The 15,728-nt window shown below is 40.3% G+C and overlaps 1 protein-coding gene across 1 annotated transcript in view; it reads left to right on the forward strand.

The window, feature by feature from the left end:
• The first annotated feature begins 1,650 nt into the window (after positions 1 to 1,650).
• The window catches only part of LOC106083033 (serine/arginine repetitive matrix protein 2-like), a 34,383-nt gene continuing 20,305 nt past the window's right edge, over positions 1,651 to 15,728 (forward strand). The window contains exons 1-3 of the mRNA XM_059365696.1: positions 1,651 to 1,820; positions 1,893 to 2,144; positions 2,212 to 3,192. Coding sequence (XP_059221679.1) covers positions 1,896 to 2,144; positions 2,212 to 3,192 — 1,230 coding nt within the window. The 5' untranslated portion in view covers positions 1,651 to 1,820; positions 1,893 to 1,895. The remainder of the gene's footprint in view (positions 1,821 to 1,892; positions 2,145 to 2,211; positions 3,193 to 15,728) is intronic.

The following is a 15,728-nucleotide window of genomic DNA, read 5'->3' on the forward strand; positions in this document are numbered from 1 at the left end:
GGCAAAAATCAAGACCATACCCTTCCAAAAACACAACCATCGGCATCCGAATACCAAGCAAAACGAAAAAAACTTCCTCAAGTTCATTGAACCCTGTGTGGCTGTTAGAAAAGTATTAATAAAATTATGGTGGTTCCATTGACCGAAAAAAGTATCTTGGATATCGCAAAGAGCAAAAACAAGCAATGAAGGGAAATGAAGAAAGAAAATATTTTTATTTTCTAAATATCCTCAATTAAGCACGAAATCACTTACACACAAATTCAGTACCAACACTTTCTCGGTCAGAAAATTCCATTCCATCTGCACCCACACTCCAAAATCAACCCCCAATTGGGGGAAATAAGCGCAGTGATACTCAAACTATCGCCATTGAAGGCCAAAAAAATCAAAAGGAAGCTAACAGGATATTCGTTCGAAAAAACGTTCTGACGAACTTTTTTTCTATACGAAAAAAACGTTCTGACGAACTTTTTTTCTATACGAAAAAAACGTTCTGACGAACTTTTTTTCTATACGAAAAAAACGTTCTGACGAACTTTTTTTCTATACGAAAAAAACGTTCTGACGAACTTTTTTTCTATACGAAAAAAACGTTCTGACGAACTTTTTTTCTATACGAAAAAAACGTTCTGACGAACTTTTTTTCTATACGAAAAAAACGTTCTGACGAACTTTTTTTCTATACGAAAAAAACGTTCTGACGATCTTTTTTTCTATACGAAAAAAACGTTCTGACGAACTTTTTTTCTATACGAAAAAAACGTTCTGACGAACTTTTTTTCTATACGAAAAAAACGTTCTGACGAACTTTTTTTCTATACGAAAAAAACGTTCTGACGAACTTTTTTTCTATACGAAAAAAACGTTCTGACGAACTTTTTTTCTATACGAAAAAAACGTTCTGACGAACTTTTTTTCTATACGAAAAAAACGTTCTGACGAACTTTTTTTCTATACGAAAAAAACGTTCTGACGAACTTTTTTTCTATACGAAAAAAACGTTCTGACGAACTTTTTTTCTATACGAAAAAAACGTTCTGACGAACTTTTTTTCTATACGAAAAAAACGTTCTGACGAACTTTTTTTCTATACGAAAAAAACGTTCTGACGAACTTTTTTTCTATACGAAAAAAACGTTCTGACGAACTTTTTTTCTATACGAAAAAAACGTTCTGACGAACTTTTTTTCTATACGAAAAAAACGTTCTGACGAACTTTTTTTCTATACGAAAAAAACGTTCTGACGAACTTTTTTTCTATACGAAAAAAACGTTCTGACGAACTTTTTTTCTATACGAAAAAAACGTTCTGACGAACTTTTTTTCTATACGAAAAAAACGTTCTGACGAACTTTTTTTCTATACGAAAAAAAACGTTCTGACGAACTTTTTTTCTATACGAAAAAAAAACGTTCTGACGAACTTTTTTTCTATACGAAAAAAAACGTTCTGACGAACTTTTTTTCTATACGAAAAAAACGTTCTGACGAACTTTTTTCTATACGAAAAAAGGTTCTCACGATCGTTGGAGCAAAGTTGCTCATTTTTTTGAGTATTGAAATGTTACCAAGAGTTTTTCTGCCTGCTGCTTTTAGACACCCTTTGCAATTGAATTAATAATTCTGAAAAACATCGTACCCTTGAAAAGGCAATCATCGAGATACATACAAAATTTTTCCTTGGTGATCAAAGAAAATTTCATTTAGTTGTAAACTTTTGAAAAAAAGATTGAATTTTTGAAATTTTTAAGAAGTGAAACGATTTATTTTTGTATTTTTTATTACCTTCCCTATTGGTCCAAATTAAAGGATATCTAAGTAAAACTTTTTTGGTTTAATTTTTTGACAAAAATGTTCAAAATTAAAATTTTTCTTTCTTTTTTGTAAAAGAAAATGTCAAATCAAACGGAAAACGCTAACAACGCACACGCAACCGCTAATTCAACCACAGAAAAGCAAAAATCCAATAACAGCAGTGGAAAGTGCATGAGGCCTGGACCCGTAACCACTAATGGATATTTGAACTTTCTGCGTGAATACCGGCAGAAGCATTGTGGGTTGACAGCCACGGAAACGGTACGCCGTGGAGCTGCAGAATGGCGCAAGCTGTCAGAGGAGGAAAAAAATAAATATACCAGAATGGTGAGTTGAGTTTAATGAAACTTGAAGAGAGAGATTTGTGAAACACATTCTTTGTTTCTTATTTTAGGGATGTTCCATTTCAAGCATTCACAGAAGTCGTAAAGAGCCTCGGGCTCGAGCAGCTTCTTCTGCACGAAGTAGTTCTGCCTCGCGAAAAAGACAAAGTAAATCTCCAGTTATTGGCAGCTCAGTGGCAAGACGTGCAAGACGACGTAATCGTAATGCTGCAAGCATGCCCCCTAAAACAGCTAGACGCTCACGTTCACGACGCAGTAAATCATCCTCCGAAAAAAAAGAAGATGATTCCCCTACTGTTATATCACATTCCAGACGTAGAAATACCACTAGATCTCGTTCGCAATCATCTTCAGTTCGTTCCCATAAACAAAAAAACAAATCGCCCATATCAGAAAGTTCAAGTGGTCGTTCGAAACGAGCAAGAAGCCGAAGTAGCAAGGCCTCGAGATCGACCACACGGGCTGGTAGCCATACACGTTCAGGTTCACGTCGGCGACGTAGTACTTCGGGAACACCAGCAAGACGCCGCAGTAGCAAGGCCTCGAGATCTACCACACCTGCTGGTAGACGTTCCCGTTCTGGTTCACGTCGACGCCGTAGTACTTCAGGAAAATCTGTCAAACGTTCTCGGGTGTCTCGCTCTAGAACAACCATGGAAGAAAATATGAGTGATAGCCAAGATTCCAGATCCACTAAACGTTCCCGCACGCGATCATCTTCTGCTCGTTCTCGTAAACGAACAGGCAAATCTCCCATGGTAAAAACTTTAAGCGCTTCTCGGAAACGTGCGAGACGCCGAAGTAGCAAGGCCTCGATTTCAAGCAAACCTGCTGGTAGCCGCTCACGTTCAGGTACCCGTCGACGCCGCAGTACATCGGGAACACCTGCTAAACGTTCTCGTGTATCTCGGTCTAAGGCGGCACGCCAAACAACCGCTGAACAAAAGAAATCTGATAATCAAGGCACCCAAACACGTGCAACCAAGTCTAGCGCCACTAAGGGTGCAGCTCGCCGTTCTCGTCGTGGCATGGTGTGTTCTCGTTAATATCTAGACATTCTATAGTTCTTTGTGATGACAGTTTCCCTGAAATTCTGAGTTATATAAATTTAAACAAAAATTATAAAATGTTGGTTATATCGTTTAGAAAATTAAAAAAAATCATGTTTAAAAATGTAAGTTAGGTTTTTTTGCAATACAAGTAAAGGCACTTTAAGTTCGTCATAGCCGAATTTCATATTCTATCCACTTTGTTAGATTGAAAGCTCTAAAAAAGATAACTTGGAGATTAGGGACTTAAAGCAGGTCAAGGATATGTTAGGATAGGTATGGTTATAGCAGTAGTCCTAAATCGAACTTGACAATTTTTGCCCATCACAGCAGCGGCATAGCTAAATTCTTTGGTGGAAATCGAGCCCACTACCCCCGCACTGTTGACCCAAGACCGCTTAAAACTCAGACTCAGACCGCTGACAGATTTCATAATTATTTATGACCAATACCAGGGCAGCCGTTTATATGCATCGGACTGAACCGATGCAAATCTACATTGGCCAGGGGTTGCCAACTCAGTGTTGGGTTTCTGTTTCGTACGGTCTGAATCGCATTCCAGTGTGCCTACGTCGTTGATTGTTGGTCCATGCCTATGACAACCTAGTCGGTACTGCCAAAGAGTCGAGCGTTTTTCTTGTTCTCAGCCACCCCTTGATAGTCCAGAACCTATCAAAGCTTGGTAGTCTTCCCCATGATTCGAAAGAGCTCCTTGCATTTTCTAACCCGTCCCGAACTCAAATTGGTCGACTACAGAACCTTAAGCGTCACCTAACTGGCCAAGTATATAGTGGCAGTCCTACCGGACAGTCGCTCCCACACCGAAATCGTCTCCAGTGTCTTCCGTACAACGAAGACCTCTGCCTGAAAGAAGCTGCAGTCGTTCAGAAACCTACAGGATACTCTAGAACTCCATGAAGACTTATGTCCCGTAGCCCTGTTTAATTTAGACTAACTTGTATGCAGAAGGTCCCGGTAAAGGGTGCGTAATCGCCGCTCAGACATCCTCTTTTGGAAGGTCTTCCCCAGTAATAAAAGTCGCGTCGCATATACTTACTACCTTGTTTTCCGACACACCTTGATGTCCCGAGACCCATTAGAGCCTGATAGCATTTCCCATGCTTCAAAAAAGCCCCTTCCATTTTCTTACCAGTCTCGAACGCACATGGGTCGACAACAGAGCTTTCAGCGCTGCATAGCTGGCCACGTATATCGCTCCAGTCCTACCGGGCAGCCGCTCCCACATAGAAAATATCTCCAGTGCCTGCAGTTCAGCGAAGAACTCCGCTGAAAGAAGCTGCACCCGTTGAGAAAACTACACGATTCCCACGAACTCAATGAAGACTCCTGCCCAGTGCCCCATCCAATTTAGACGGATTAGTATATAGAAGGTCCCGCAAAAGCAGGGTACCCGCCACTCAGATATTTTGTCTTAGGAAAACGACTTGGAACCCCTCAACAAAGATGGTCTCCCCTAGTAAATAATACGTTGCGTCTCATATAGCCGTTCCCCACCGCCCCTTGATGGGACGAGACCCAGTAGAACCTGACAGCATTTCGCGGCAGTCCAATCAGACCGCAGCTCCCACACCAAAGTAGTGCGTGCGTTCAGTAAAGCAAAGACATCCGCCTGAAAGAAGCTGCAACCATTAAGAAGCCTACAGCATACCCACGAACTCCGCCTAACTGGCCAAGAATATCATGCCAGTCCTACCGGACCGCCATTTCCACGCAGAAACCGTCTTCAGTGTTGCCAGTACAACGAATACCTCCACCCAAAAGAAGCTGCAGCCGTTTAGAAGCCTATATGATTCCCAGATTCCTAGAAACTTCATGAAGACTCCTGCTCAGTGCCCCATCCAATTTAAACCCAAGTGTGTGTTCAGGATGTCCCGGGGAAGATGAATACCCGCAGCCCAGAGATTGCTTTTCGGGAAACAATGTCCAAACTGTCACAAGGAAGAACTCCTCTGCATGCTGATTCATTATGACACACCCAACATACAGGTGCAGAGATTTTAGATCGAGCTTGGCACATCAGATCGAGCTGTGCATTCCTCCTTGCTACAGAGATCTGAACAGCCGTATTACCTTTCACTTTCTCGATCTCTCTGTGAAGAGCACAGTTGAGGAGCGCCGGGTTCCAGAGCCTGTCAATTTACAGGTGCAGAGACGTTAGACTGAGCTTGGCACTCAGTGTATCTCAAGGGGCATTCCTCCTTGCTCCAGAGATCAAAACCACCGTGGTACCCTGCACCTTCGAATCATTCCGTAGAGAGTACAGTTAAAAACGCCAGGCTCCAGAGCCAGTCTAAGGGAGATTTTCATTGTTAGACATCCAGCATACAGGTGCAGAGACGTTAAATCGAGCTTGGCACTCAGTTCATCTCTCGAGACATTCCTCCTTGCTCCAGAGATAAGAACCTCTGTAGTACCCTGAACCTTCTGAGCATTCCGTAAAGAGCACCGTTGAGGTGCTCCAGGTTCCAGAGCCAGTCTTAAGGAGATTTTCACTGTGACACATCCAACATACAAGTGCAGAGACGTTAAATTGAGCAGTACATCTCTCGGGTCATTCCTCCTTGCTCCAGAGATCAGAACCGCCGTGGTATCCTTCACCTTCTCGATTATTCTGTGGAGAGCACAGTTGGGAGGCGCCAGGTTCCAGAGCCAGTCTTAAGGAGATTTTCACTGTGACACATCCAATATACAAGTGCAGAGACGTTAAATTGAGCAGTCCATCTCTCGGGACATTCCTCCTTGCTCCAGAGATCAGAACCGCCGTGGTATCCTTCACCTTCTCGATTATTCTGTGGAGAGCACAGTTGGGAGGCGCCAGATTCCAGAACCATTGTAAAGTCAAGGGAGAAGCCGTTGTACAAAATTGCAGCCAAATCGGGTAATAATTACGCCCTCTGTAGGCTCAAGAAGTCAAGATCCCAGATCAAATAAAATGGCAGCTATATAAGGTTATGGATCGATTTGAACCATTTTGGCACAGTTATTAAAAGTCATAACAAAACACGTCATGCCAAATGGGATTTTAGCCCAATCGGACATAAATTGCGCCCTTTAGTGGCTCAAGAAGTCAAGATTCAAGATAGGCTTATATGGCAGCTATATCAGGTTATGGACCGATTTATACTATACACATTTGTTAGAAACCATAGCCTAACACGTTGTACAAAATTTCAGCCTAATCGTTTTATATGATAGCTATATCAGGTTATGGGCGAATTTAATCCATACTCGGTTTATATGGCAATTATATCAAAACATAGACCGATATAGCCCATTTATAACCGACCTTAACTAATAAGAATTATTTGTGTCAAATTTACTTCTTCGAAAGTAAGCGTGCTTTCGACAGACATATGTATGGACGGACGGACAGACGGACGGTGTCTAGATCGACTTAAAATATTACGACGATTAAGAATATATATACTTTATGTCTTAGACGCATATTTCGAGGAGTTACAAACAGTATGACGAAATTAGTATACCCTCAACCTATGGTGGAGGGCATAAAAAATGTCTCCAATTGGGGAATAGGGGCTTTGGAAATTTGTTAATAAAAAATTGTGCATTTTGTACTTCAAAATAGCACACTTTAAGTTGACACATCTTGTTATACCCACAACCATGTATACATTTAGTCATTCCATTTGCAACACATCGAAATATCCGACCGTACAAAGTATATATAAATCGGATCGTCGTAAAATTCTAAGACGATTTAACGATGTCCGTATGTCTGTCCGTCCGTCTGTTGTAATCACGATACAGCTTTCAAAAATTTAAATATTGAGCTGAAATTTGGCACAGATACGTCTTTTTGATGCACGCTGGTAAATTTCTTGAACGGGCCAAATCGGACCATATTTGGATACAGCTGCTATATAGACCGATCTGCCGATAAATGGTTTAATGGCGACAAATGCTTTATTTTTTATTCGATTTCGCTGAAATTTTAACCAGTGAGTAGCTTAAGGCCTCCCGACATCTGACCCAAATATGGTTCATATCGGACTATATTAAGATATTGCTGCCATATATACCGATCTCCCGATAAAGGGTCTGAGGCCTATAAAAGCTTTATTTATTAACCGATTTCGCTGAAATTTAATACAGTGAGTTATTTTCAGCCTCCCGACATTTGACCTAAATATAGTTTAGATCGGACTATATTTAGATATGGCTGTCATATAAACCGATCTGCTGATAAAGGGTCGAAAGTCCAAAAAAGCTTAATTTATTACTCGATTTCGCTGAAATTTTAACCAGTGAGTAGCTTAAGGCCTCCCGACATCTGACCCAAATATGGTTCAGATTGGACTATATTAAGATATTGCTGCCATATATACCGATCTCCCGATAAAGGGTCTGAGGTCTATTAAAGCTTTATTTATCACCCGATATCGCGGAAATTTGAAACAGTGAGATATTTTAAGCCTCCCGACATCTGACCTAAATATAGTTTAGATCGGACTATATTTAGATATAGCTGCTATATAGACCGATCTCCCGATAAAGGGTCTGAAGCCCATAAAAGCTATATTTGTTAACCGATTTGACTGAAATTTAAAACTGTAACTAATTCTAGTCCTCCCAACATCGGACTAAAATATGGTTCAGATCGGACTATATTTAGATATAGCTGTCATATAAACCGATCTGCCGATAAGGGGTCTGAAGCCTATTAAAGCTTTATTTATTACCCGATATCGCTGAAATTTGAAAGAGTGAGTTGTTTTGAGCATCCCGATATTTGACTTTAATATATTTTAGTTTGGACTATATTTAGATATAGCTGCCATAAAGACCGATCTTTCGATAAAGGGTCTGAAGCCCTTAAAAGCTTTATTTTTTAACAGATTTCGCTGAAATTTAAAACAGTAAGCAGTTCTAGGTCTCCTAACATCGGACTAAAATATGGTTAAGATCGGACTATATTTAGATATAGCTGCCATATAGACCGATCCTGGCGATAGAGGGTCTGACGCCAATAAAAGCTTTATGTTCTATCCGATTTCGCTGAAATTGGAAACTGTTAGTTGTTTAAGCCTCCCGACATCCGTCGGAAGTATGGGTCATAACGGACTGCATTTATTACCCAATTGCGCTGAAATTTGAATCAGTGAGTTGTTTTAAACCACCCGCCATCTGGCCCAAATATGGTGTAAAGATCGGAACGTATTTAAATATAGCTTCCATATAGACCGATATGCCGATTAAGGGTCTAAAGCCCATTAAAGCTTTATTAACTACCCGTTGAAATTTGAAATAGTGAGTTGTTTTAAGCCTCCCGAAAACCAAACCATATATGATTCAGATCCGACTATTTAGATATAGCTGTCATATAGACCGATTTTCCAATTCAAGGTCTTAATCCCATAAAAAGTAGATTTATTGACTGAAAATGTTACTTGCATATGAGTTCTCGGAACCTGAATAAAATATGATCTAGATCAGCCCTTATTAAGTTATAACTACGGATATAGTAGTGGAATCATAATAAAATAGGATGATTATTATATCCTTGTTTAATTTGGCCCAGATCGATCCAGATTTGGTTATAGATGGCATATAGAACGATTTCTCGATTTTAAGTCTTGGGTGCATAAGTTATCCAATTTTCACCGGTTTATGACGAAAGGGGGTTTACATATATACCCGAGATGGTGGGTATCCAAAGTTCGGACCTGCCGAACTTGATGCTTATCTTTACCAACAAAAAAAGAATACAGTAAGGTATTGAAGCAAGTTTTTCAATAAAGATTGATTAGTCTTTATTGAAAAACAAATCCTTTTTTGGCCAAAAAATTAAAAACAATACACTTTTTCACATTTTCTGACTTCCAAACTGTATTACTTTTAAATGAACAACCAATTGTGGAAACTTGTTGGGGCAAAGTCGTTGCAAATCTTGTCACAAATCCAAATCAAGCATAAAAATTAAAATCGAACCACAAATGGCTTCGCAAATTACCAAGTAAATCTCGGACAAAATTGCACAAAAAAAATTATAGCCGAATATCTCCGAAACCAGTGGAGATATTGTAGATCTCAAGCGGCATCTCCCGATTGTAAAGGGTGATTTTTTTGAGGTTAGGATTTTCATGCATTAGTATTTGACAGATCACGTGGGATTTCAGACATGGTGTCAAAGAGAAAGATGCTCAGTATGCTTTGACATTTCATCATGAATAGACTTACTAACGAGCAACGCTTGCAAATCATTGAATTTTATTACCAAAATCAGTGTTCGGTTCGAAATTTTGACAAATTTTGTTCAGCGATGAGGCTCATTTCTGGTTGAATGGCTACGTAAATAAGCAAAATTGCCGCATTTGGAGTGAAGAGCAACCAGAAGCCGTTCAAGAACTGCCCATGCATCCCGAAAATGCACTGTTTGGTGTGGTTTGTACGCAACGTTACGGTGAATGAACACATTTCGAACCGAACACTGATTTTGGTAATAAAATTCAATGATTTGCAAGCGTTGCTCGTTAGTAAGTCTATTCATGATGAAATGTCAAAGCATACTGAGCATCTTTCTCTTTGACACCATGTCTGAAATCCCACGTGATCTGTCAAATACTAATGCATGAAAATCCTAACCTCAAAAAAATCACCCTTTACTTCTTGAGCCTCTAAAGGACACAGTTCTTGTCTGATGTGGCTGAAATTTTGCACAGCGCCATCTCCTCTGACCTTAAACATAAGTGCCAAATATGGTCTAAATCGATATATAACCTAATATAGCTCCCACATAAACCGATCTCCCAATTTTACTTCATAGGCTGCTATAGGGCGCAATTTTTATCCGATTTGGCTTAAATTTTGTTTAACCCAATTTGAATAAATTTGTTTAACCAAATCGGATAAGAATTGCGCCCTATAGCAGCATATGAAGTAAAATTGGGAGATCGGTTTATGTGGGAGCTATATCAGGTTATATATCGATTCAGACCAGTTTGCAATATACAAGCTAAGTATGGCCCGAATCGGCCGATAGCTGCTATAGCGTATAAACTTTTATCCATTATCTTTTTTTTGCCTATAAAGAGATACGGGCCAGGGAACTTGAAAAATGTAATCCATGGTGCAGGGTATACAGGATTCGGCTTTCACATGTTTTTATATACCTTAATTTTTCTTTTAATTAAACACATAAAAGGACGAACAGTCATACACCAAGATACATAAAATAAATTCATAAATTTCCCAAATCTGCAACTTAGGGCCAGATAAGTACACAAGGTCTGTAGACCTTGTAGACTTAAGCAAAGAGGTTGCATGGAGCCCCTGTAGTGCTATTTCTCATACTTCCACCAATCAATCAAAAAATGAAAAGAAAATATTCAAATGAAATCTCTCCTTGCCATTGGCATACCAGCGCGTAAAAATTCCATAGTCTCCTGGTGGTATAGGTATCCAATTTATTAGATCCATATTGACGCGAAAACGATCCACTATAACTTCACCCTTTTTGAAGAAATAGAGTATTAGAAAATTTAAAGAAATGTTATCATCTGAAAGAAATTCTTACCTTGAAAGGACAAGAGTGATTTAGATTTGTATAGTTCTCGACTATGGTAAACAAATAATTTGGTATTGGCATTTTTGGACGATCCTTTAAGAATGTGCATGCATCAAAGTGGCCTGGTTGAAACATATAATCATTGTAGTTTTTTCTCGATTTTTTCACAAATTTCATATGGACCTTTGGGAAAAATAAAAACGAGTATTTTTGATGGTCAAACATTTTTGTTTTCAATTTTATGTATGAAAATGAAATTTTACAAGTAAAAAAAGGCATTAATTTCGGCCGGGCCGAACTTTGAATACTCACCAACCACCTCGGGTATATATGTAAACCCCCAAATTCGGCACGGACATTGAGTGGTCTAATATAAACCGATCTGAACCATATAGGACACGGATGTTGAAAAGCCTAACATAAGTTGCTTCAAATTTCAACGAAATTGGATTAGAAATGCGCCTTTTATAGCGTCAAGATTTTAAATCGAGAGATCATTCTATATGGCACCCATAACCAAATCTGGACCGAACTACACCAAATTAAACAAGGATATAATAATCATCCTATTTTATTAGAACTCCACTACAACATTCGTAGTTATATCTTAATAGGGGCTGGTCTCGATCGTATTTCATTCAGGTCCCGAGAACTCATATACAAATAACATTTTCAGACAATAAATTTGCTTTTTATGGGAATACTTACTAACTCTACTTTAATTGGCTATGACAGAATATTTGTTCCGAACGTAGAATTCCGTTCCAAGTTCCTCGATCTTCTTCGTTCACTCTAAAATCTCTGACATCATGTTTGGAGGTGTCTCCCACCACTTGATCTTTCCATCGGGCTTTTGGTCTTCCCGGATTGCGTGTACCACCGTGTTTGCCTTCAAAAGACTTCTTTTCTGAAGCTTCTTCATCCATTCTGGCAACATGACCTAGCCAACGCAGCCGTTGTATTTCGATGCTACTATGCTATCGTCGTCATACAGCTCGTGGCTCATACGTCGCAAGCAATGGTCCATATATTTTACGAAGAATCTTTCTCTCAAATACTCCAAGCACTACCTCATCTGCTTTCACAGTAACCATGCCTCAGAGCCATATAACAGCACGGGTAGTATCAGTGTCTGGTATAGTGTAATCTACATCTGTCGAGAGGCGGCCTTGTTTCTAAACTGCTTACTTAGTCCAAAGTTGCATCTGTTTGCCAGTATTACTCTTCGCTTAATCTCAAAACTGGTGTCATTCGTTTCGGTTACGGCGGTGCCGAGGTAGATAAAGTTACTGACTATCTCAAAGTTGTGGTTCCCAACTTTCTCCATTTTCTTTATCTGCTCGGTTGTGCAGGGCTTTTTGGGATTTGAAACCATCCATTTCGTCTTATCTCCATTTAATGCCAGACCCATTTTCACTAACTCTCTTTCGATTCTTTCAAAGGCTGCAGTTACTACTTCCGGTGACCGACCTATGATATCGATATTGTCGGCATAGGCGAGTAGCATGTGTTATCTTGTGATTAGTATGCCATATCTATTCCCATCTGGATCTCATATAATCTTCTCCAACATAGGCTGTCTCCTTGTCTGGAACCTCGTTTGGTATCAAATGGTTCGGAGAGATTCTTTCCTATTCTTACTGAGGAACGCGTATTAGCAAGTGTCATCCTGCAGAGTCTTACTAATTTTGCAGGGATACCAAACTCAGACATGGCTTGAAATACCTTTGAACGTAAGGGAATATCGAAGACGGCTTTGTAGTCAACAAAGAGATGGTAGGGGTTGTTTTGTCCTTCTTGGGTCTTTTCCAGAATTTAGCGCAGTGAGAATATATGGTTTAGGGTGGATTTACCAGGTCTAAAGCCGCATTGATAGGGCCCAATTATCTCACTGACTTTAGGTTTCAATCTTTCACACAGTACGCTCGAGAGTATCTTGTATGTGATGGGAAGGAGTCTTATTCCTTTGCAGTTGGCACATTCCGTCTTGTCTCCTTTCTTGTGTACGGGACTTAGTATGCTGAGGTTGCAATCATCTGCTATGCGTTCTTCTAGCCAGATTGCGCAGATAAGCTGATGCATACGCCTTATCAACGTGTCGCCTTCGGTCTTAAATAGTTCAGCGGGTAACCCGTCGGCTCATGCTGCCTTGTTGTTCTTTAGTCGGGTTAATGCTACTTGGACCTCATTCTGACTAGGAGGTAAACAGTCTATACCATCATCAGGGATTGGTTCTGCGGTATCCTCTTCGTTGCCATCATCGGACACTAGCAGTTGGGTAGAATGTTCTTTCCATATCCTCAGCATGTTGTCTGTGTCAGTTACTATATTTCCTTCTTTGTCTCTGCAGGAGGATGTGCCTGCACCAAAGCCATTGGTTTGATGTTTAATTCTTTGGTAGAATTTCTGGACTTCATTCTGGATCCTGTAAATCTCTTTCCATTTCCTTTTTCTTTCTGCAGAATAAGTTCTCCTCTCTCCTTTTCTCCTGATACCTCTGCTTCATCTGGCCCGTTGCTACTGATTGCAGGTTTGCTCTATATGCCGCATTCTTGGCTTCAGTAGCATCTCGACACTCTTGGTTGTGCCATGTGTTTCTTGGAGGAGGCTTCCGGTATCCAAGTACGGATTAAGCGGTATTTTTCATGAAGTGCAAGGAGTGCTTCATCAAGCAGTTGGGTCAGTCGAGTGGAGTTTGTCGCTGCCATTTGTTGTGTTTGCAGCTTTTCAATGTCCAGCTTCCGTGCAGTGTCAGATCTTACTTTCCTCGCCATGTTCAAACTGGTGCGAACCTTTGCTGCAACAAGGTAATGATTCTAACACGCTGGATGAATGCTTTCCATCTATCACAACGTGATCAATTTGGTTCCTCGTGTTTTGATCGGGTGACAGCCACGTGTCTTTGCGAATATTTTTATGTTTGAATTTAATGCTACTAACTACCATGTTTTTGCCGCGGCGAAATCTATCAGCCTCAATCCATTACTGGACGTTATCTCGTGGAGACTAAACATTCCAACTATTGGACCAAAATGTCTTCCTTTCCTATCTTCGCATTAAAATATCCCAGAGCGATTTTAATATCATGGGCGGGGCAGTGGCCATATTCTCTCCCTAGGCGCTCGTAGAAAATATCCTTGGTCTGCTCGTCCTTGTCTTCCGTCGGGGCATGGGCACAAATAATAATGATTTTGAAGAATTTGGCTTTTATGCGGATTGTGGCTAGCCTCTCTTCCACCCGAGTAAAGCTGGAGACATGGTGTTTCAGTCTCCGACTAACCACAAATCCACAGTCAAATTCATGACTCGTTTTATGGCAGCTATAGTACAGTTCGTCACCGATTGGTGTTGTAGTCACGCCATTCCCAGCCCATCGCACTTCCTGTAAGGCGGTTTTGTGAGATTGCACATGTATCCCTCGTTGTGGCAAACCGTTTGCTCCAAGATCCAACGTTCGCCTCCAGCCGCCCCTAAAGTGGGAACAGGCGCTGATGTTGGCTATTGGTTATTTGAAGGCGCCAATAACTCGACTTGTCATCTCGAGTATTTTCTTAATTTGGAAGATCGGTCTATATGACAGCTATAACTACATAGTCTGATCTGACTCATTGCTGGATCGGTTGACGGGAGGATTAAAACACTCGATATTTTAAATTTCAAGGAAATTGGGTAATAAATAAAGCTTTTATGGGCTTCAGACCCTTTATTGGCAATCGGTCTATATGACAGCTATATCTAAATATAGCCCGAGCCATATTTGGGTCAGATATCAGGAGGCCTAAAACTGCTCCCTGTTGCAAATTTCAGCGACATCGGGTAATAAATAAAACTTTAATGGGCTTCAGACCCTCTATCGGGAGATCGGTCTACATGACAGCTATAAATAAATATAGTCCGAACTAAACCATATTCAGGTCGGATGTCGTGGGGCTTAAAGCCACTCATTGCTTCAAATTTCAGCGAAATCGGATAAAAACTAAAGCTTTTACTGGCTTCAGACCCTTTATCGGGAGATTGGTCTATATGGCAGCTATATCTAAATAAAACCCGATCTGAACCATATTTGGATCAGATATCAGGAGGCCTAAAACTACTCACTGTTTCAAATTTCAGCGAAATCGGGTAAGAAATAAAGCTTTATGGGCTTCAGATCCTTTTATGGGGAGATCGGTCTATATGGCAGCACTATCTAAATATGGTCCGATCTGAACCATATTCAGGTCGAATATTGGGAGGCCTAAAACTACTCACTGTTTAAAATTTCAGCGAAATCGGGTAATAAATAAAGCTTTTATGGGCTTTAGACCCCTTATCTCCAGATCGGTCTATATGACAGCTATATCTAAATAAAGTCCGATGTAAACCAAATTTGGGTCCGATGTTGAGAAGCCTAAAACTACTCACTGTTTCAAGTTTCAGAGAAATGGGACAATAAATAACGCTTTTATGGGCTACAGACCCTTTACCGGCAGATCGGTCTATATAGCAGCTATATCCAAATATAATCCGATTTGGCACATTCAAGAAACAACGTGCATTTGTGCCAAATTTCGGCTCAATATCTTAATTTTTGAAGGCTGTAGAGTGATTACAACTGACGGACCGACACACGGACATCGTTAAATCGTCTTAGAAATTTTCTACGATCCGAAACATATATACTTTGTAGGGTCGGAAATTGATATTTCGATATGTTGCAAATCCTACAGTGGTGGGTATAAAAACAAGTAAAAGCGTGCTAAATTCGACCGGGCCAAGTCTTGGGAACGCACCACCATTGATTCTGGTAAAATATGGGATCTATATCTGGTTATCGACCGATTTGGACCGTACTTGGCACAGTTGTTGAGACTCATAACAGAACACTATGCGCAGCCCAATCGGACAAAAATTGCGGTTCCCAAGGGCTCAAGAAGTCAAATCGGCAGATCGGTTATCGACAGGTACTTGGAAATTCATAACGGAACACTAT

The sequence above is a fragment of the Stomoxys calcitrans genome, chromosome 3 (assembly GCF_963082655.1).
Source record: "Stomoxys calcitrans chromosome 3, idStoCalc2.1, whole genome shotgun sequence".
Classification (NCBI taxonomy): Eukaryota; Metazoa; Arthropoda; class Insecta; order Diptera; family Muscidae; genus Stomoxys; species Stomoxys calcitrans.